General features: G+C 42.2%; 1 protein-coding gene across 1 annotated transcript in view; it reads right to left on the bottom strand.

The window, feature by feature from the left end:
• Positions 1 to 22,626, bottom strand: part of whrna (whirlin a) — a 565,911-nt gene that overhangs the window by 38,214 nt on the left and 505,071 nt on the right. The window contains exons 11-14 of the mRNA XM_055153851.1: positions 18,212 to 18,289; positions 13,355 to 13,831; positions 13,204 to 13,300; positions 7,889 to 8,025 (exon numbers count right to left, since the gene is read on the bottom strand). Coding sequence (XP_055009826.1) covers positions 7,889 to 8,025; positions 13,204 to 13,300; positions 13,355 to 13,831; positions 18,212 to 18,289 — 789 coding nt within the window. The remainder of the gene's footprint in view (positions 1 to 7,888; positions 8,026 to 13,203; positions 13,301 to 13,354; positions 13,832 to 18,211; positions 18,290 to 22,626) is intronic.

The following is a 22,626-nucleotide window of genomic DNA, read 5'->3' as shown; positions in this document are numbered from 1 at the left end:
ATAAGCCTAAACTTAAACCTTACCCTTATTGTAATCCTAACCATAGCCCCAACCCTAGCCCTATAAATCTTAATTTAACCCTGCAATTTTCAAAATTTGGCAAAAGAAAATATCCAAGATGGCGGATTTCTGGTTTGTAAAGGGGCGTGGTCACAATACACATTTTTGTTCTTATTGCCATGATGCATCTGGCTACCAAATTTGGTTTGGCTATGCCAACGTTTATGTAAGAACGTCCCATTGGCAAGGATACAATTTTGGCTTGTTGCCATGGCAACACAATGTAAATGGGATGTGAGCATCATTGAGTTTTTTAATCGAGACCATGTCGCAAATGTGGATACCAAATGTTGTATATCTGTGACAAATAAAACCTTATTTTTACATACAAATTTTCTAGGGGGCGCTATTGCACCCATTTTTGTATTTTCTTACATCAGTCTGTTCAGGGTTGAGGTGTGAACTCACGGTTAAAATATGAGTGAAATCGGCCAAAGTTTGTGCAAATTATCAGGCGTCGAAGTTTGATGGTGAGCCCCAAAAACAAACCCGAAATTTGCACCGTTGCCACGGCAACACCGTTTGACCTTTTAAAAAGCTTTTAACACATTTTAATGTCCCACTTGTCTAGATGATACAGAGTGATTCTGGTGAGTCTGGGTCAAACGCCCTAGGACGAGTTCATTCAAGTATGAGGACAGGAATTTGTGCCTTCATCGCCAGGTCGCCCCATCAATCCAATATGGCTGACTTCCTGTTGGTTGCCTAGCAACCACGTTATATACTTTTATGTTCCTATTCCCATGATGCATCTGTGTACCAAATTTGGTTTGGCTACGCCAAAGTTTTTGTTGGGCGTCCTATTGGCGAGGTCAGATGTTTAGCCTGTCACCATGGCAACACGATGGGGAAATGGCATGGGGTCATTCTAGACTTTTTTGATCAAGACCATGTCATGAATCTGTGTACCAAATTTTATATGTCTACGACAAAGTAAATTTTGGCACTACCGTGCAATTTCCCTAGGGGGCGCTATTGCGTCCACCTGAGATTTTCTTATATAAATCTGTTAAGGGTCGGGGTGTGAACCCACGATTAAAATTTGAATGAAATCGGCCAAAGTTTGTGCCAGAATTTGTAGATTTTACCAATGTCATCGCTATGGCAACGCCATAAAAAGTATGACATGGGTGTCAGTGACTTTTGGATCAGGATGCCAAAATGGAATTTTGTGCAAAATTTCTGAAATTTTTGAACAACTATTTGGGAACAAATTATTCCATCCATCCATCCATTTTCGTCCGCTTATCCGGGGCCGGGTCGCGGGGGCAGCAGCTTAAGCAGGGACTCCCAGACTTCCCTCATCCCAGACACGTCCTCCAGCTCCTCCGGGGGAATCCCGAGGCGTTCCCAGGCCAGCCCAGAGACATAGTCCCTCCAGCGTGTCCTGGGTCTTCCCCGGGGCCTCCTCCCAGTGGGACATGCCCGGAACACCTCCCGAGGGAGGCGTCCAGGAGGCATCCGGAACAGATGCCCGAGCCACCTCAACTGGCTCCTCTCGACATGGAGGAGCAGCGGCTCTACTCCGAGCTCCTCCCCTGTGACTGAGCTCCTCACCCTATCTCTAAGGGAGCGCCCAGCCACCCTGCGGAGGAAATTCATTTTGAGCGCTTATATCCGCCATCTTGTTCTTTCGGTCACTGCCCAGAGCTCATGACCATATGACATGACAAATGATTTTCTCACATATTAAATTTTGTTTCAATCTATAGGGGGCACTAATGCGCCAAATTAATAATTTTCACATGAAGTAGCTTCAGGGCAGAGAGTTTAACAAATGTTTCAAATTTCTTTGAAATCGGAGTTCGTTTGAGCAAATGGGAGCAATTTGTAAATCTCCAAAATTGTGTGCATTTTTTGTTGCTTCACTGCTCAGAGATCGTAAGACGTGTGTGAACAATTTGGATAACTTTTGATGTTCCACGTCTTGAGATAATGTGGACCAAATTTGAGCTCGTTCGGGTGAACGCCCTCGGAAGAGTTCGTAAAAGCTTAGCCAACTTTAAGCCAATATTACTGCCCCCTAGTGGAGCACACAGTGTTGGCGTAATAATATTTTTTCCTTGTCTTGTGCAAATTTTTTTTTGTGTCATTCGTATTCCCTAATGCATTTTTGAGTCGTTTGGGGGCGCTGACGAGCCATTTTATTTATTTTTGGAAAATGAAAATAGCCAAAACTTAGAGAAGCGCGAGTTTTACCAGATGGCAAAATTTCAGGACTTTTCATCATTGTTCAGTGGGTGAAAAATGGGTGAGTTGGTTAGGAGAAAAACCAACCGATACGAGAACAATGTTCCGCCTTTTTTTGGCTGACAAACTATACATTTTTGGAAACCTCAGGCGCATTGCTATGTGATAGTGAGGGTCCCTGGTCACTGCGGGCGAGTCACATCGTGCCATTTCATTTTTTGGCCACTCAGAGCATCGCTTTGCGATACTAATAGGCCCTTCGCCAGCCTCTGGCGCTGGGGCCTAATAATTCGAGCAAAAACAATATATCTGAAAATATTAGAACAACATATTATACATTTTTTGAAAGCGCTCGACCTTCCCCACGTCACCGTGGGGTCATTGGTGAGTGACGGGCGCGTCTGCACCATCTCGCTGGGGTCGCCCCCTGACCTCCCATTGACTTCCATTCATTTTAGCAGTAGTAAATATGGCTCAGGCCTTGGGCGTGGGTTACTGGGATACTGCTGTTCGTGCCGGGGGCGACCGAGGACAATGTTGCATGTCGTCTTGTCGCATTTGGACATACGCACATCGCTCCCCATTCGCTCTGCGCAGCGGAAGCAATAGGCCCTACGCCCTGTCGGGGCTCGGGCCTAAATTTTCTGATACGAGAACAATGTTCTGCTTTTTTTTGGCCGACAAACTATACATTTTCAGAAACCTCTGGCGCATTGCTACGTCATGGCGAGGGTCCCTGGTCACTACAGGCGAGTCACATTGCACCATTTCATTTTTCGGCCACTTGGAGCATCGCTTTGCAATACTAATAGGCCCTTCGCCAGCCTCTGGCGCTTGGGCCCAAATATACAATGAAGCGAGGCTGCACAGAACCAAACCTCACTGCTCACTGTCTTTATTTTTCTATTATTCAGACGCATTCTTCTGTGCGGGTCTGCCCCCTAGACCGGACCTGTAACAGCATCGTGGAACCATTTTGGTACAAATAAAAAAATAAAAATAAAATCTGCTGCCTGTTAGCATGATGGACAAATGTCCATTGAGTTGCTGGTCTTACAGATCTGTTGGTAGTGATTAGGAGTGTGCAAAATTATCGATATGTCATATAGTTTAATCTGATGATACAGTATCAATATTATAGGCTGCGATATCGATATATTGCCAAAAGAATTTTTTTTTTTATATTTTACTAAATAATTTTGTTACAGTGCTACAGTTTTGTTGTTTGTTCAAAGGGGAAAAAAATCATTTATGCAACACATTTGACATTTTCACTGTTTTGATGATTAATATGTTTGTGTTTCATATGAACTTTGCACAAGAAGTGGTTTAAGAGTCTAAATATAAAGGGTCTGTGTGTGAATGAAACAAAACACAACTTCAGGGCTGTTTGAGATGAGGAAACGACATTAAAACAGAGAATTGAGTAATATGGGCCCTTTAATGTTAAAAGGACTTGAACTAAATTTCAGGTTTGTATCTGTTGCCATGTTTAAGTGTTTTCTGGTAACTCATAATAAGAAAGAACCTTAAATTGAATCTTGACAAACCATTTTTTTGTTTTTGTTTTGTTAAGTAATTAAAAAAACAAACAAACAAACAAACAAAAACAATGTAAAGAAGTGTCTGGGGAGCTGGAGGCTTGTCTCTGTTTTATTCCTCCATACAGATGTAGGTCATTAAACTTCCCTTGCACTGATCAAAAACACCTTAAAAACATGCTCTCTGACTGTGAGGGGGTCGCCTCTCCACAGATGTGAGGCCTCATTTATAAAGCTCGTTTATGCACAAATTGTTCCATAGGTGCCCCATATGCCACCCACGGGATTTATGAAACTCCTCTTTAGCACAGCGCTTTGCTTCTCTCTAGCTTGGATCTGCTGTAAGCTCTACGCAAAGTCTGAGGAAGTTTGAGGAAGTATTTGATCAGGAAATCATCAGAAAATCTATGTATTTCAAAGAATTACCTTCAGATTTGTGCATTTAAGCAGAGCTTAGGGCTGTTTATTCTACTCATTATTCTCCACAGTATTATACATTTGAAACTCATTCATGAGAGTGTAGACTTTCCCGGTGCAGCGCACAGTCTCTCGCAGTCTGCGACTATAGACTTGGGTAGGTCACAGTCTGTGGCTGTGACCCAACACAGACGGTGAAATAATGACCGGACCTGAGAGCACAGGAGCCAGGCTTTGGTTTAATGGAGCATTGGAACTAAATGCAACTTTAACAACTTTAACACTTTTACTTTAATCTTCAGCCTACTGTCCGAACCTGACCCGAACCCAAAATATTCCCTACATTTTTGTGTGACTGGGAGCTCTTGCAAAATGAGAGCTGCTCTCTGACAGTATGAAGAACATGTCTGTGCCGTCCTGACCCAGGCCCGTGCACTCACAGAGGTGAGCAGAGTTTGGATGTTTCGTGTGGACTTTTATTGTCAGACTAACAGCTTCTGATCTGTGTCTGATGTGTTACGTGCCAAATCTGTGTTCTATCTGCCAAAACGCTCGTCCCCTGGCTGCTGATCCACGTATCCCTCCCTCACTTCTTTTGCTCTCTGTCATAATTTGACCATTCAGACCCCACGTGCATGTATCTACTAGTATATGTGCATAAATAGTCAGTCCCCACACACATCATAGGCAGACTACAAAAAATATAGTGATAAAACTCTTGAAACTGTGAGAAAACAAACAAGATGTGCTGCCTAAATATCTTGAGATATTAAATGAACAGACAAGTCGTTGTTGTCACTTTTAGTTTTGTATTTGTTTGTAAAACCTTGTTTAAGTCTTTGCTGTGACCACGTGGTGCTGCGTGGAGCGTCCTCCTCCCTCTGTCCCGCGCGTTTCGGTCAAACCCACTGATTATCGCCTCATGTTTAGGGAAATCTCATTCAACTCCTACACAGTCTTTTATAAATGAGGCCCCTGATCTGTAACTTGGCCCGGTCACATCACTTGTCTCCATAAAAATAAAAAGAGTTAGTGACATACAGTGGAGAGACTTTTTCAAGGTATTTTTAAAAACACCTGTGTTAAGTAAATGCAAGACATAATGCTATAGTGGAGAATATTCAAGCCTATGCAATAACATCTCTGTGGGAACAAGCAGGTGACCAATCCTCCAACCAGAAAAGCTACAGAGTACACCTTTAAAAAAATCATTCTAGCCTGGTTTTGGTTTTATATGATTGCACCAAACATTTCAAAAATATATTCCCAGTTGTGAAACCGTCCCTGAAAAGTCTGCAGAAATAAGTGACACTTTTATAAACTTATCCGCCCCGAAACCACTCTCTCTCAACTTGACTTCAGAATATAATTGGAGGCCATTTTGTGAGTAACTCCTGTGTTGTTTTGACGTGAACAGAACACCCCAAATGTGACACCGTTTGACACTGAGAGGCGTCAAAAACCATCCGTGTCCATTTCTCCATTTACCGTCTTCATTTAATCATAGCTCAAGAAAATGGAGGCTTGAGTGTGGTTGCCGCGGCGATGGGATAATGGGCTGTGTGACAGGTGGAGACATAAAGATGAGAAACACAAAAGCTAAAAATGAAGGAGGAGGAGGAAGAGGAGGAGGAGGAGAGAGAGGCAGAGTTAGGGTTAAGAACAATTGGGAAGAAATATAAGGTTAGAAAAACACTGCAACGTTCTACGTTCTAATCCAAATACGACGGATTTTGGGACGGGTTTTGAAGTGGTCAGGACCCCAAATCTGGATATGTACCAGAGAGCAATACAAATAAAACAAATATATATATGTGGTCACTTTTTGAAAACTGATTTTGATTTGACATGACCAAGAATCACCATAATTTGAAAGTATTATTTTAAACGATTGAGGATGAGCAAAATCAACGATGGAAAAATGCCACATGTGAAAAGTGACAAGATACAAAAAAAATAAAAAAATAAAAAATTTAAAAATTAAATTCCGTTACATTACACTACATTAAACTAACACTAACACTGGACCAACCAGGCTTAATCTCGGGACAATGTTATAGACCTTTTTCACAGTGACCCGAAGTGCCATGCTTTAGATTTATGGAACTTCCGGATTATGTTTGTCTGTAGCAAAATATTTGTGTAAATGTGTGTCGTATTCTCCAGCAGCTTCATAAATCTGCGCCATCACCAAATCTTCAACCAAAAAACTCCACAAAGGATAAACATTCTAACATGAACAATTTATCCACAACTATCAAAGGAAGAAAGACGAAAACTTAAAGGAGAACAGCAATGATGCATTAGTGAACTACTGAGCAAAACTAATGTTATGGTCATGAATAAAAATTCAGTGAGCAAGTTGTTCATTCAGACTGATTCTATAATTCAAATTAAAAATCAATTTCATGATATCGATATTAGCAGAGATCAGGGGTTTTCAAACTGGTTGAATGTGAGCCTCCCCTCAGAGTAGGTAAACCCCGCGGAGAACCCCAAGCCCATGGAGCAGGGTGTCCACAAAACATGATCAGGTGGCGGCTGCACTTAACCAAGTGAGGAGCACCTTCGGGCCCGTCTCGACACTTAATCCTGATTCAGTTCTGGTTTAGTCCTGATTTAGTCCGCATGTGTCGCACCTCCCCAATGGCTGGGTCTTACCTACTGAAAACTGCTGGCATAAATAGAGAGATTTGTGCAGTTTGAATGTGAGACATCTCTAGCATTAACATTAGATTTGCTCAGTAGTTCACTAATGCGTCATTGTCAAGTTAGGGTACGCGATTCATGATGTCATCTTTGTTATTAACATTAATGCTGTTCATAATCACCTTCAGAACATAAACCATAGACTACAACACATGAACCAGGACTAAACCAGGACTGAACTAGGAGAACTAATCCATGACTAAACCAGCTCTAAACCAGAACTAATTCTGGACTTGAGAGAGAGACAGAACCCAGAGCCCGTGGAGCAGGGGGTCCTCAAAGCTCGATCAGGCGATGGCTGAACTTAGCCCCATGGGGCGTGGAGCTCTGCGCTGGTCCTTGCAACTGCAGTCACTTGACAGTCTACGAGACGCACCTCAAGGCCCGTCCAGACACTCAGTCCTGGTTCAGTTATGGTTTAGTCCTGGATTAGTCATGGTTTAGTCCTGTTTTAGTGCTAGTTCAGTCCTGGATTATTTCTCCTGGTTCAGTCCTGTCTTAGTCCTGGTTCAGACCTGATTCAGTCTTGGTCCCCTCATGAGCCTATGCAGGTTGTTTTCAATGTTGCCAGTAGCTCCGGTTTGACATTTAAGTTGTAGATAGTGGTAGATTATATTTGTTATTTTTTTTATATCTCACATTGGGTCGATGCCGTACCCCGGTGTACCACACCCACTACACCACTGGTCTACTGTGACTGAAAATCTCTTAAACACTGCAAAATGTTTACTCTCCATAACAGTATAATGTGTCTTGAGCCGGATTTGTACCCCCAACCTGTGCCACCTGAGAAAGCTGAGTTCATGCAAGTGGCTAAAAGTTTGGAACTCGTTTAGTCCAGCAGTCCGGTTTAGTCTAAATGTATCTCTCAGTCACATCAACTATGCCATTATTGTTTTTTTATAATCTGAAATGAAAATCTAGCGGGTCCTGACCACTTCCCAGTCCCCTGCTCTCGGGCCCCCCCTCACCGGTTTGGAGCGGCTGCCCCCCCCTCCCCCCTGCTGCTGGTCGCCATGGTGACGATGGTGTCCTGAGTCTGTGATGTCCACTCCACTGTCCTCGCTCAGAGTCTGTCCACTGTCGGACAGCTGGGACAGAGCGCCACCTGGAGGGAGGGGCGGAAACACAGGTGAGTGTTTGAGCATGAAACAATAAACAACACAATCACAGAAATCAGGTCAACGTTTTACATCCACTTTTTTACTCCTTGATATTAGATTTGTTAAAAAGTCTATGGGAACAATGAAAGGAAAATTCACTTCTGAAATGAGAGTGGACTTCAATGTGTGCTCTATTGATACTTTGCAGTGACATCATACTGGGAGGAGGGGGCGGGGCCTAGAAGACTAAAGGGAAAAGTGAGGGAGGAGGAGGGGGTGGGGCCTAGAGGACTAAAGGGGAAAGTGATGGGGTGGGGTCTGGAGGACTAAAGGGGAGAGTAAGGGGGGAGGAGGTGCGGGGTCTGGAGGTATAAGGAGCAGTGTGATTGGTGTAACAAGTATCCACACTTCAAATTTCACCCCTGCAGACAGGTGTTTGTATCAGAAAGACCTGTCTGTGTGAAGGCAATTCTTTTGTGATATCACATAGTACTTGAAATTCCAGAGCCCACTTGAGGCATTTTTAACCAGAAAGCTCCAAATTTACCTTATTTCTACTAAAATTGCCTAAAAGAATAACTATGAACAGTAATCCTTCCTGTGTGTCCTTTAGCAAGCACAACCTGCTTAATATTTGTCAACATTCTCTGACCTCATTACTCCTCCTTTAAATTCTGAGTCTCTGTAAATAAACCATCCAAACCCCAAGAGGATCCTTCACTCTTTCCCAACACAACCTGATTTCAGAGCTCATTAATATCACTCTAATTCCACGTTCAGATCCTCAAATAAAGTCATATTCAGGAGGATTAAGCGCTTAACACGGTCAAATATGAATCATTACAGCTGTAAGTATGCAGACCACGTTATCGGCGAACTATGAGAGTCGTTTGTAAATGAATTTGAGAATAGATGTAGTGTGAATGTCAATAAATGCTACAGAAGATGAGAGAAGAGAGTGATGAGATGTTCTTTACAAATCGAATAACTCTAGCCAATCAGAGACACGCATGGTCGATCTGCAAAACAAATGTGGCTGCTTATGAGGAAAAATTAAAGAAAAGAAAAAAGTATCATAGGGGAATGAAAAAAAAACACAGATTTCTACATAATCCATGATCCAAGCACTAAACAGAATTGGTTTGCAAATGATAGGCTCTGTTTCACATGCGTCTCTAAAATAAAAATATTATTTAGATTTAGATTTTTAGATTCAAGTGTCTTGCCAAGGACACAACAACAGCATTCATCTGTGGGAGCTGGAAATACATTGCCAATATGTGGGTCGGTGAATCTGACCGCTCAACCGGATTTATGTCGAGAGCAGGATTCGAATTGCCAACCTTCAGATCGGTGGACAAAGGCGTAACAAACACTCAACTGAGCTACTGTTGCCAAATTTGATTGGACGCTCATGTTTGGCTCTGTTTTGAGGTGCGAGGGAACCAGACTGATTAGCCAGGCTGGTGCCACCTACTGCCTCCGCTCAATTTAATTTCTCTCCAGCGACTAGGTCAGAAATGGGAATACACCAGACGGTTCGCAAAAACTTCGGAAGTTGTAGACCGCGCACTGATCAATCAGCGAAGACCATGACGTCAAACTCGTCGCGTCTGTCTGTGTCTCTTTTGTGGAACAACACAACAGTAAACAAAGCGTCGAGATGGATGTAGATGAAGACAGACATTCTCTGTTGGCAACGAATCCTGAGATCGAGGATTTAAAGCCGGAACAAAGAAAATGTTTGGTGAATTTTATCAAGGGGAAAGACGTTTTTGTTCTTCTTCCTACAGGATTTGGTGCATTACATACATCACGACCAAATAGCAGAGATTGGTTAAATAAAAAAAGTACTCCTCTACCATTGAGCGAACGAATCGCTGTGACGTCACACAGTTTCCATTAAATGAAACCGGCTGATGAATCAGGCTAGAGACTGATGTCCCTCTGTAGAAAAAGTACAGACAGATTTCAGTGTGGACGTGCCAGGCAACCATAATCATAAATGTAAAAAATATATTATTTTTTTTAACCCAGGCCAATATTATGAATTACTTTGTTTGAAATGTTCTGTCTGGTAAAATAAAGGTAAAATAAACATTCCACAGCAGAATTATGAGAATAAAAAAGACAGATCTTTATTTTGAATGAAGAAACTACCAGGGGATCTAAATATAATGGCGACATTTCTATGAAGCTGACAACATATCATTTTCTTTATTTATTTGTCACTTTCAAACCTCTAATTCTCCAAGACTGATGTTTGAACTTCACTTTTCCTGTGTCGCTTGCACAGTGTCTCTTATGAGTTAGAATTTTTCTTCAGCTTCTTTGGCAGTTTTTTCAATCTCTTCCTGTTGTTCAAACAATTGTTGATCTTCCTCTTTTAATTCATCACACAGTATTGCAGCCATGTAATTGTCATTAGATTCAAAAGTTCTGAGTCGTTCAGACAGTTTATTGACTTCATCCAATAACTCAACCATACTGTCCAAATCTCTTCTGACCAGGTTATCTTGTCTTGTGAAGAGGCTTTGTGCAATAGTGCTCTCTTTTTTGAGCTGATTGATTGACTTGTAGAAGTAGATTTTTGAAACCATATTCTCTTGTTTATGACTTTTTCATTTTTTGTAATGTCCAGTGTGACTCATAAGGGCCGGTGCTCAATGACCAGTGACAGGAGCCAGAGCAGCAAATGTGCGGCAGGCGCTCTTGCTGTGACAGGTGACTCTGACAGGGACCAAAAGCTAAATAAGCTCGGATTCATTAGGTGCTGTCAATGCCCCATTTGGAAACTTACCCGTTGCTATAGTAACTTTGGACAAATGCAATTTTTGACATTTGTTCAGTCAAAGTGCCTCTTAGAATCTAAACTGTGTCACTGATAATACTTGGTCAGTCTGTGAACATTCATAAAACTTCAAAGATAGAACAGCCAACTTTAATGATTCTGGTCAGATACTTTTGTTTTTGTTGCTATTTCTATGAATAAACTCTGAAATAGTTGAGTATTGCCTGTGGCTGTAGCAACAGAACACATTATAAACACACTATATCAATAAATTTGATTTAAGTGTCAAATCCAGTAATGTCAGATTCTTACAAACGAAAAAGAGAGGAATGAATGATTCCCATAGTACTCCTGTGCTCTTGGGCAACACAATTTAATAATAATAATGATGTTGTACACTTGTTGCAAACTTTCGGACTCTTGGGCCACAAAGGATTCTAAAATTTGACAGATGCTCCGGACCAGGAGCAGATTGATGGAGCTTTTTGGTAATCCATGTTATTGAAATATCCCATAATTGAAAATCATTACAAAGCATTATAACAAAATATCTGTCTTTCAAGTCCCACGGGATTTACTGTTTATTGAAATGACTTTTAAATGATTATTATTATTACCATTATTCAAGTTTGGCGGGCCGGATTAAAAAGATTAAAGAGCTAGATTAAAAAGATGTTTTTAAGACAACTGAAAAAGATTTAGATCTAAAAATATGTAAAACCCGACCTTTTTCAAAACTGTAGGTCCCTGTCAGCTGAACACAAGGAGTTTGTAATGACATTGCGCTCTGTGTGAAAAATCCTTTCGGGACCCGAGGGAAATTTTTGCAATAGTTCCAGTAAGTGACCACTACGCCAACGCAAGACAGCGACAAGCAGCAACACCATATAGAGTTATTTTAATAGAACCCTATAGAGTTATTTTAATAGATCCAAGGTCTCAAAGCTAACAGTCACTTTTATTAAAATCATAAAAAAGCCAATTAAAATTCAAATTACTATGAAAATGTGGAATACTTCAGTTTTGATGCTCGCTCAACATCATGGGTTGAGCGGTCAGATCCATTGACCCACAGGTTGGCATTGCAATTCTAGCTCCCACAGATGAATGATGTTGTTGTGTCCTTGGGCAAGACACTTAACCTACCTCACTCCTAATGTCTGTGCACACTGGTGTATGAAGGTGTGTGTGTGAATGAGTGAGTGGGTCCTTGTTGTGAAGCGCTTTGAGTGTCTTGAAGGTGGAAAAGTGCTGTATAACACTCTTTCTAACCACAGAAATGTCCTCTGCTGAAGTATTCATTTTATCTGTGGACTTTCTAACATGTTGTCAGTGACATCCACACACAGCTCCTTGTTCACTGCCACATCTTTAAATATAAAATAATATTTATTTTAGCATGACTCTGCAAAAACCACAAAGAGATACCACTGGACAGGAAGTTGTGACGCTAACAGTGGGATTGCCGGGAGCTGTTGTGCCTATACATGCATCCCGAATTTCAGACTTCCGGTCATCACGAAATGCATACTGGGAAGGATCCTCCAAAAAAGTGAGCATCAAACTGTTTGTTTTCCCAGTGGGATGCATCTATTGACAAAGTCGATCTTTTCAAGTCTTTTGAACTATATCACTTTTGTTTCTGGTTCTGATATTGTCATATTTTAGTTATGGGATTCGGACATCGTAATTGTGTGTTTGTGGAAAACAGGCTTCGGAGGTTTGCCACCATCATAAGGGAATCAGATGTGTGTGACTGCAAACCTCTCCTCAAACTTTTTCCCTTCCCAACAGAACTGAAAAATAGTGAAAGGTGAAGGCGATGGACAGGACTGATAAGGCTGGTAGATAAGGACCAAAAAGGAAACCTTTGACTGCCTAAAGGGACTGAAGGGGGCCTGAATGGACTCAGTGCAATAATCTATTTATTTTATTTATTGGTATGGATGTGAGTTCTTGTGGTTTTACAGCAACAACACATCTTGGTCTCTTTGCAGTGGAAGGTGTTTCTTGGCGAACAGTTGGTGCCTTTCGCTTTGGTGTTGACTTTTTAAATTCGTAACCAAGGTGGAGTGAGGGTTAAGCCATTTTTTGCTGTTAGGACATCCAACAACCACACAAGTCAGAATTCTATATCTAAAATATGACAATATCAGAACCAGAAACAAAAGCGATACGGTTCAAAAGACTTGAAAAGTTTGGCTCTGACAATTGACGCATCCCACTGGGAAATCAAACATGGCGGTTTGATGCTCACTTTTTCGGAGGATCCTTCCCAGTATGCATTGCGCGATGACCGGAAGTCTGAAATTCGGGATGCATGTATTGGATCAAGTGTGAAGGCACCCTGTGTTTGAAAAGAACACTCTGATATGTTGCTGTATTGTCTCACCTCTGGCCTGTGGCAGGGGGCGCACTTCATTGACGTCGGGCTCTGTGTTGGACTGGTGCACCTCCACAGCCACAAACTTGTGCTTGGACACACCGCTCTGGGACACACCGCTCTGGGACACACCGTTCTGGGACACACCGCTCTGGGACACACCGCTCTGTGACGCTTTAGACATTTTAGACGCTTTGGACAGGGGCAGGGAGGGCACAGAGACTGGCAGGGGGGGCGGGGGAGGGGCGGGCATAGGAGGAGGGGGCGGAGGGGGGCTCTGGACGCCCGCTTTCGCACCTCTGCTCGGGGACTGCACTCTGGGGAAGGGCCCGATGTTGTGCTGGGCCACGGTGGAGAGGTGCGCGTTGGGCACGGGCTCCTTCCTGCCGGGGTCCCTCCTGGTGTCATGTCGGCGGATGGCGGCGTACTCTCGGGACGGGGTGCCGGGGGGTGGGTGTGGTTGTCCCCTCTCCTGGGCGTGGTTGTCGGACGTGGGGGCGGTGAAGTAGAGTCCGGAGTTAGAGGACTGTGAGGAGTTGGACTTGATGACAGGGGCCCGCTGGTTGCCTGGGTGGGACTTGTGGCCTGGGGGGGGCGGAGGGCGGAAGGCAGGGGGAGACTCGCACTGTACGTCGTCCTGGATCAGACACATGTGAGGCGTGTTATTGAAAATGGATCATAATCACAGAGTGGGATGTGTGAGGGACACTATTGCCAGGGTCTGGAAATGGAAGGTTAATCAACAATCTAGAATTCTCAAAAGAGCCATGTTAAATCAATCATGACCCACTGTCTGCACAATGAAAGGAACTGTATGTATCTTGGGCTCTTATAGTTTTCAAAAAAAGTACAACTGTCACAACTGCACCTGTGTCTCCAAAACCTGCAGATAGAGACATGTCCAAGTTTGTCTCATTCTCATTCAGTTTATGGACAGACTTCATGTGAAAGCTCAGAACCTCCAGCATTCCGTCCCTGAGCTGCAGAGGCTGCACTAGCACTGACTCAGGACTGGCTGCAGGTGCTGGGGTTTAGGGAGTGACCATTCAGATCAGAGAGAGGCATTTTAGATTTAAATCAACTGGATTTCAACGTTGAAACTGGCAACCCAAATGAGAGCCCTGAGAAGGAGCACAACAAATTATAACATAAACTAACTTTAGAACTATAAAGAGCCATTAAACCCCCTCCCGAAGCTTTATTCTGCCCCTAAGCAAAATCCTGCAGAGTGGGTGGTGCTCGGTGGGGCGAGCGGGTGTGGGGCGGACCAACAGCTACAGCTGACCAACAGCTACAACAACCCAACATGGCGTGGACTGGTGCACTCCGGACTTTGAAATAGAGTGGACATTTGTGCTCAGATCATGCCGTTTTCCTTTTCACCAGACACGGTGGGACATGGCGGTGCCCGGTGGTGCCAGGTCGGGGTGGGGCTGAGAGGGGCTCCTCACGTAGACGCCAGTGTCTGTGCTCGTCACGTAGGAACCTGTATCTGATTCATCGGTGCCGTTAGCCCAACCCGGAAATTCAAATCTTTAGCTTAATAGCATAACTGTCTAAGTCATTTTTTTTGGCCAAATTGTGATAAGTGTGAATAATTGTGCTTAACTGTACTCTCCTACCACTGCTCCATCACCTGCCTTACTGACTATGTCCTCAGCCATCAGAACACTTGATAGAGTCTAAAATCTATGTCTGCCTTAGTCACCTCTATAAAATATCAATAAAAAAATACCAATGTGCTTGCTAAAAAATTCGTTTTTTCTTGTTTGCTGAAAACGTTCAAATATGACTTGGGCAACTATGCTATTAAGGCTACGTTTACATGTAGCCGGGTATTTTGAGAAACAAATATTTCCCTCCCTCCGTTTTCCAAAATAACATCGTGCACACAGCATCATTTCAAAAAAGTTTCCGTTTACATCAACCCGCATAAATACGCCATCGAATGCCGTCAGAACTACACCGAGTCTCTGGGCGGCATCTGGATTAGACTCAAACCTGTAGCATTTATTTCATTACAGTTGTAAGTATTACTCACAAATACCTTGAAAAACGTGCATTAGTGAGCGGCTTGCTTCTCCGGAGATCTGTTAAAGAAGTGGTAAAATCACTGAACTCCAAGCCCTTGTTCATCTCTGGTCATGGATCTGATCCATCAGCTGTGTGCAAATGCAAACACATGAAAAGTGTTTCAGCAGAACAAATACATGAGCTGAAGCGGGGGTGGTGTCCGGTGCCTCCACGCTTTCCCCGAAAAACAAAACAAAAACAAACAAACAGAAAAAAACACGTGCGCAGACGGACCGCTCAGAACAACATATAATGAACCAAACGGGATTCGCGCTTCTGTCCAGATGCTGCACCACCTCGGAAACCAGCCGCAGTCGAGCGTGGAGGACCGGAGCAAGCCCGCCCGGACCTGTGGTCCACAGCGCATTCTCGCTTTTCCCGCACCGAACCAGCGCACAGATGACGGCACTGAAGCACTCGGACCCAGTCCTTTGCGCGCTGGTCTTGCTCGCCCCCGTTTGGAACCAGGACATGGAGGATGAAGCCTCTGGATAATCTGACCAACACTGGACCCCCAGTCCCGTCTTGAGGGGCTGCGCTCTGACTGCTCCCATGTGTTTGGCGCTGCTGCCGGAGCTCAGAGCTGATGTGTGGTGAGTTGCGTACAAAGTTCTACATGCTGCTGTTTTATGAGTGCTCCTATGCACGAACAGAAGAAATGCGACTGCTGCTTTGAATGCTTCCATCATCGTCGTCATAGCAACAGGTAAACGTCAGGTCCTAAAACTCTGTTTATCTCAGTTTACACACAAACGTGAAACCGGAGTTTTCCAAAATCTCCACTCTAGCCGGAGTTTTTAGAAAGACTCGTTTTCAGAGGTGAATTCACCGTTTGCGTGTAAACGATGTGAACAAATGAAGGGAAATGTCTCTGTTTTTAAAAATACCTGTGTACGTGTAAACGGGGCCTTAACTAACAAAATGTTGTGGCCGTAGTTGATCCCGGCCGTTACAGACATGGCTTTGACCCAAAAGTCACATTCTTAACAAATATGCATGAAAATGCCAAAATAAGACCAGGGATAGAGACACACTTCTATTTTAGACCCATTTACACAGAGAATCAGTAGAGAAAAAGTGATTTGGGTGTTTACTGGCTCTTTAAGAACAAATCAGCATTACAATTGTTGTCACTAATAGCTATGATGCTTTGATTTGAACATGTTTACCTCGTTTCTTGGAACACTGTAAATTTAAAATCTTACATACAGTTCCTCTGAAGGTGCAATACAGTGGCTTATTTTTTTTGTGTGCTTTCGACCTTGTTATAATGTCATTTTTTCACGTACAATACACAACTCCAGGATATTTAATATTAGTAGACTATTAACAATTCTAGCCCAAGGTATGTTTCTATTGAGAATACAACATTATTACAAGGATAAAAACTGAAAAATGTAGCATAATAATACACGTTTTATAATGTGTAATTAAACATCCTGTAAAATGGCCCATCATCAGTAACTTTAACTTTTCATGATCAGACTGCAGCAGGACAGAACCGGAGCTGTCCCGTCCTGAGTGTCTCCTGTGTGCAGGACGAATCTGAAGATCTGGATCAGCTGGTCTCCTGTGTGTCCTACAGAACCAAACTGAGACCTGGGCGGACAGTGATGTCAGCATGAAGAAAACTCAAAATAACAGACACAAGGATGAGGATGAACAGAGCGTCTGAGAATGACACGCACTGGAATATGTTTAGAATTAAGTTATACTCATGTTTGGTTTTAACGTGATCCCAAATTGTACAAAAAAATGTTACAAAACCCTTCAAAGTGAAAAAAAAAAAAAAAGTTGGATCTTGAGCATTTGTTTACTTAGTACCTCAGACAAGTCAATCCGTGTTTCATTCGTTCATTCATTTTTCAAAATAAAACCAAAAATAAGAAAACAAAAAAACAACAACTGTTTTTTTTCATTCTTTGTCTCCAAAACCAAAATGAAAAAACAGATTACGATTCATTTTTTTCATTTTTGTGTTTAAATTAATAATGAAAAAAAACAGATAACGGCCTGTTTACAAGACTTAAACTGCGATGCCGGACTGAACCAGGACTAAAACAGGACTGAGTGTCAGGATGGGTCTGGAGGTGCACCCGCGTAGACTGTCGGGTGATCAGGACTAAGACCAGGACCAGACCAGGACCAGACTAGGACTAAGACTGGGACCAGACCGGGCTGAGACCGGGACTGAGGCCGGGACTGAGGCCGGGACCAGACTGGGACCAGGACCAAGACTAAGACTGAGACCGAAACAGGACTGAACCAGGACTAAACCAGGACTAAACCAAGTCTAAACCAAAACTGAACCACGACTAAACCAGGTCCAAATCTCAGTCCCGGTCTGGTCCCGATCTCAGTCCTGGTCTAGTCCCAGTCTTAGTCCCGGTCTGGTCCTGGTCCCAGTCCTGGTCTCAGTATTAGTCGCAGTCCTGGTCTCAGTCCCGGTCTGGTCTCAATTTCAGTCTCAGCCTCAATTTCGGTCTCAGTCCTGGTCTGGTCCTTGTCTGGTCCTTGTCTGGTCCTGGTCTGGTCCTAGTCTCAGTCCTGATCATCTACGCGGGCGCACCTCCAGACCCGTCCCGACACTCAGTCCTGGATCAGTCCTGGTTCTGTTTGGCATCACAGTTGAAGTTCCAGAAACAGGAAACAAGTATCTGTTTTTTCCATTATTAATTTAAACACAAAATCGAAAACTGAAAAAAAAAAAAAAAGAATCGTTATCCGTTTTTTTTTTTTTCATTTTGGTTTTGGAGACAAATAATGCAGAAAATAGTTGTTTTTCATTTTCTTATTTTTGGTTTTATTTTAAAAAATGAATAAACAAATGACACACAGATTCAAGTCCCAGCTGGATATTAGTTCCAGGTTTTGTGCACTTAAAGCTGCTTCAGTGATGTTTCTTTCATTAGATAAAAGTAAATATCTCCAGCCCGGTGCTCACCAGAGAGATGTCTGCCAGCAGAGTGTTGAGAGCTTCAGGGACAGGTCCGTCCTCGCTGTTTTCTACCACGCTGTCATTCTGCAAAAGAAAACAAGAAAATTACAAATTAGAATTATAATAATATCCAAAATGAGTATGAACGATCAACCGCATGCTTCAAACACTGCACACCAGTTTGCAAACCACACCACATGTCAATAAAGTCACTAGTGTTGAGAAGCTACTAGTGGAGAAGAACATGAAAAGCTGAGGAACAAATGTGTAATAAAACCAATATGGCACCAATGGCCCACTGCATCAAATGTTTTATCCATCCAAAGAAAAAGTGACGCCAGTGTCTGTGAACGTGTCTAACATGTTTCTTTTGATTCATGCAGTCTCATCATCAATAACACGCTGATACAAATCCAGTACTGACTATAAAAACCACACACCTGTATACAAATACACAAGATTACTGAAACAGTTGGAAAGAAATGAAAACTGAAACAAAACACTACTAATTGTGTCCCAGTTTGGTTGATTATGTTTTCAGTTTTAAAATCAGAAATAAGTATTACTTTTGTTAGACAGTTTGTTTCCTGCCTCCTGTATCAGAAGTGTCTGGAGTGACGTGTAAGCTGTGCACATGGATTTGTCAGACACTTAAATCTTACTGGACTTCATCCCATTTATGATATGCTCTGTGTTAGAAAACATAATTTCCTTCATGAACTAGTTCAAAGTTCAGTTCACAAATTTCAAAATAATCTAGTTTGTTCATAGTTCATAATTGTTTATTGTTCATAGTTCGTTCATAGTTCCAAAACATGAACTGGTTCATAGTTCTTCTTTTTTTCAATACTTTGCTGTGATAAATTATTTGATCAGTATCATTGCCAAAGACCAAATAGAACCACAGACAGTGATTATTAGATCAGTTTTAACAATGAAACTAAGTGTTAGATTTCATCTTCAACAGAGCCTCTCCTGTTGCAGTCAGTGAGATTTATGTGGAGGATCTGTTGACTTTCTTTTGACTTTGTGCATACTTTCATAAACCTTGAAAGGCTCACCGGGTGCTTCAGTTCAATATGTTGTTTTAAGTTTCCTGTTGATGTGAATTAAGTGTGGATTTTCTTTTTGAAAGCTGGTGGGTAAAGTTTGCACATAAAGGTGAGGTTATTCCCTTCCTCTTTCCAATGTTCAGATGATGAATCCTTGTGGCTCCTGCTACAGTTGCCTCCTGCTGCTTTTCTGTTTTGTCTTGTTTCGATGACCCATGTGGTGATGCGGTGCTGGTGGCTAATTTTGTTGCCAGATTGAATGTTTTTCAGCCTTGAACACTAAAGAAATCTGGCACCCTATTGGACAAAGTTCAATAGAAGCACATTCACAGACACCAGAATGAACGAGCTCACAGTTTGTTCACAGGTCATTCATCAGACAGTTTGGTGTACGCTCCCTTGTCCCAATTCATGCTCCTTGGAGCTGCTTTGAATCTGGATCACACGTGACCCTGGCATTGTCCAAGTCCATGCATGATGTGGACTAATGTGTGTTTAAACCGTGTAAACAGTCGGACACATCACAACACCAGAACCAAAACATGTAAAGCATGTAAAAACTAACTCTCCTGTCTGACAGAAACAACTGAACACAGGTCATTTTTCCTGATGATGTAATGATGTAAACTAAAAAAGTAATGCAAAGAATTTTTAAGCCTTCAAGACCTAAGGGCAATTTTCGTACATTTGTCCAAGCCTGGATGTTTTGTTTTTTTTTTCTTAATTTTGCTATAAAAACTCACCCTTTTTACCCCCTAATGAAGTGTTATACATCCTTTTTTCACTACAAACTGTTTTTTCACAATCTGCTGCTGTAGTTGTGTCATATGGCTGTAATAAAAAAAACTACAGGACCACAAATACACATGAAAAAAATAAATAAAATGGAAAATAAAATTCACACTATTTCACACAGCAAACATGTATAAACAACTTTTGGACATTAAAAAAAAAAAAAAAGCTTAATTTAGGGTCTTAGCTACAAAAGTGCAAAATATCAAGTCTGTAACTAAACTCAAAATATCCTGATTGTCTCAAAACAAACAAAAAAAAGTGCAATGTCCCCATGACTTTCCTGGTGTCAGTCATGGAAACATCTGGTGTCAGGTCCAGGACACAGAGCCACATCACTTCCTGCATTTCCCTGAGGTTTACTACATTTGGATTTGTATATTTTGACTAAACAATAGCAAGGGACGCACAATTACACAGACCAAGATGTGTAATTTCCATTTATTTGAGAAATAAGTGCACTTAAAGTGACTTTTTCAATTGTTACAAACACAGACGCTCAGAGCATCGACCATTTTCACTCACTACACTCTTTGGCAAAGTTTGGACCAATCAAAATGGACGGAGCACATGAGTTTGACAGAAAACAAAGTTCCTATTGGACGCTTGTTTTCCCGACATCATCACGCAACATGTGTGTGTGATGTAGGATAATGCAATGGAAATATAATCAGAAAGCTGCAACTCTCAGCGTTTTGGGGAAAATCTGTATCTTTAATGGTTGTAAAGTTCTGCATGGTTTTATAAAACATATTCCCGGGTATTGTAACATCCAACATGATACAGAATAACTGCAAATACAAAAACATGTGTTACTGTGTGAGCATGGCCCATCTGTACAGAAGCACAAACAGCACTAATCCTCCATGACACTTCCACATGTTCCACACGTGTCCAAATGTCACTGAGGCCTGGAGCTCATCTGGAGGGGTCAGAGGTGTTAACACTCTGCTGCCTCGTGTGACCAATGGAACCCTCTGGAACACGAGGCGGCAAACTACAGGCCTGTCAATCACAAGCATGAGAGCGGTGGCCCGTCGTATTGCTCTGATCGCCTCCACCCTCAGAGTTTGAGGATGTTATCTTCTACATGTCCAATATTAAATGAATCGAACATTTAAACAGGGACAGTTTGAGAGATCCTCCCTCAGGACTCGGCTCATTCACTTCGCGAGCATTATCCAGGTGAGTGGTCTTTATGTTTACATCTAATCACCATCAACTGAATCTTCAATCTGTATCACCTTTTACACTATTATGAACCTTTTACACTATTATTAACCTTTAACATTATAATTGACCTTTAACACTATACTATTATGAAGCTTTTACACTATTATCAAACCTTTACACTATTATGAAGCTTTTACACTATTATTAACTTTTACACTATTATGAATCTTTTACACTATTATGAAACTTTTGCATTATTATTAACCTTTTACACCGTTATGAAACTTTTACACTATTATCAACCATTTACACTATTATTAACCTTTTACACTATTATGAAGCTTTTACACTACTGTCAAACTTTTTACACTGTTATGAGCCATTTACACCATAATTAACCTTTTACACTATTATCAATATTTTACATTATTATGAAACTTTTACACTATAATTAACCTTTTACACTATTATGGAATTTTTACACTACTATGAAACTTTTGCATTATTATTAACCTTTTACACAGTTATGAAACTTTTACACTATTATGAACCTTTTACCACATCACTATTATGAACCATTAGGACAGCGTGGCTCCTGCCTTCCCCTGTCACACTGCTCCTGTCACTCCTGTTGCACTCCTCCTGAAACCCTGCCACTCTTCTCCTGGCACACTGCTCCTGTCCCTTTTCTCTTGCCTCACTGCTCCTGTCACACTGCTCCTGTCACACATCTACCACGCTGCTCCTGCCTCACTGCCCCTGTCACACTTCTCCTGACAAACACCTCCTGACACACTACTCCTGTCACTCCTATTACACTGCTCCTGTCACACTGCTCTTGTCACACTGCTCCTGCCACATTGCTCCTGCCACTCTTCTCCTGTCACACTGCTCCTGTCTCATTGCCCCTGCCACTCTTCTCCTGCCACAATGCTCCTGTCACTCTTCTCCTGCCAGTGTGTTTGTGAGGAAACATTCTAAGATGAGGAATGGAGTGATATTGGATATTTGGAGACAGGAGGAGGAGTTTGATCTTGTGTGAGGCTCTGGACGAGTTTATTCAGGAGTTTATCTGTGCAGCCAGCCTCAGCGTTTAGATAAACAACATGGTCACGCACCAGGCTCTTCAGCGACGAGACACACCGCAAACTTCTGCACTCAGCACACCGCACACTGCTTTGAGACATTCACGTCGGATCGGCGCTCTTCATCCCCATAACTGATTTATATTAAAGGAATGACTGGAGCGTCGGCAACATGTCACTTTGCGCAGAGTTAGATAATAATATACTCAGACAACGTAAATCAGGACGAAAACCAGGACTAAAACAGGACAAAAACGAGGTCTAAACCAGGACTAAATCACGACCAAAGCCAGGACTCAATCAGGACTAAAACTAGGTC

This window comes from Boleophthalmus pectinirostris, unplaced genomic scaffold (assembly GCF_026225935.1).
Source record: "Boleophthalmus pectinirostris isolate CB_2022bp ecotype Guang Dong unplaced genomic scaffold, ASM2622593v1 HiC_scaffold_18, whole genome shotgun sequence".
NCBI lineage: Eukaryota > Metazoa > Chordata > Actinopteri > Gobiiformes > Gobiidae > Boleophthalmus > Boleophthalmus pectinirostris.
Note: the sequence above shows the minus strand (reverse complement) of the source record. Positions and strands in the feature narration are given on the sequence as shown.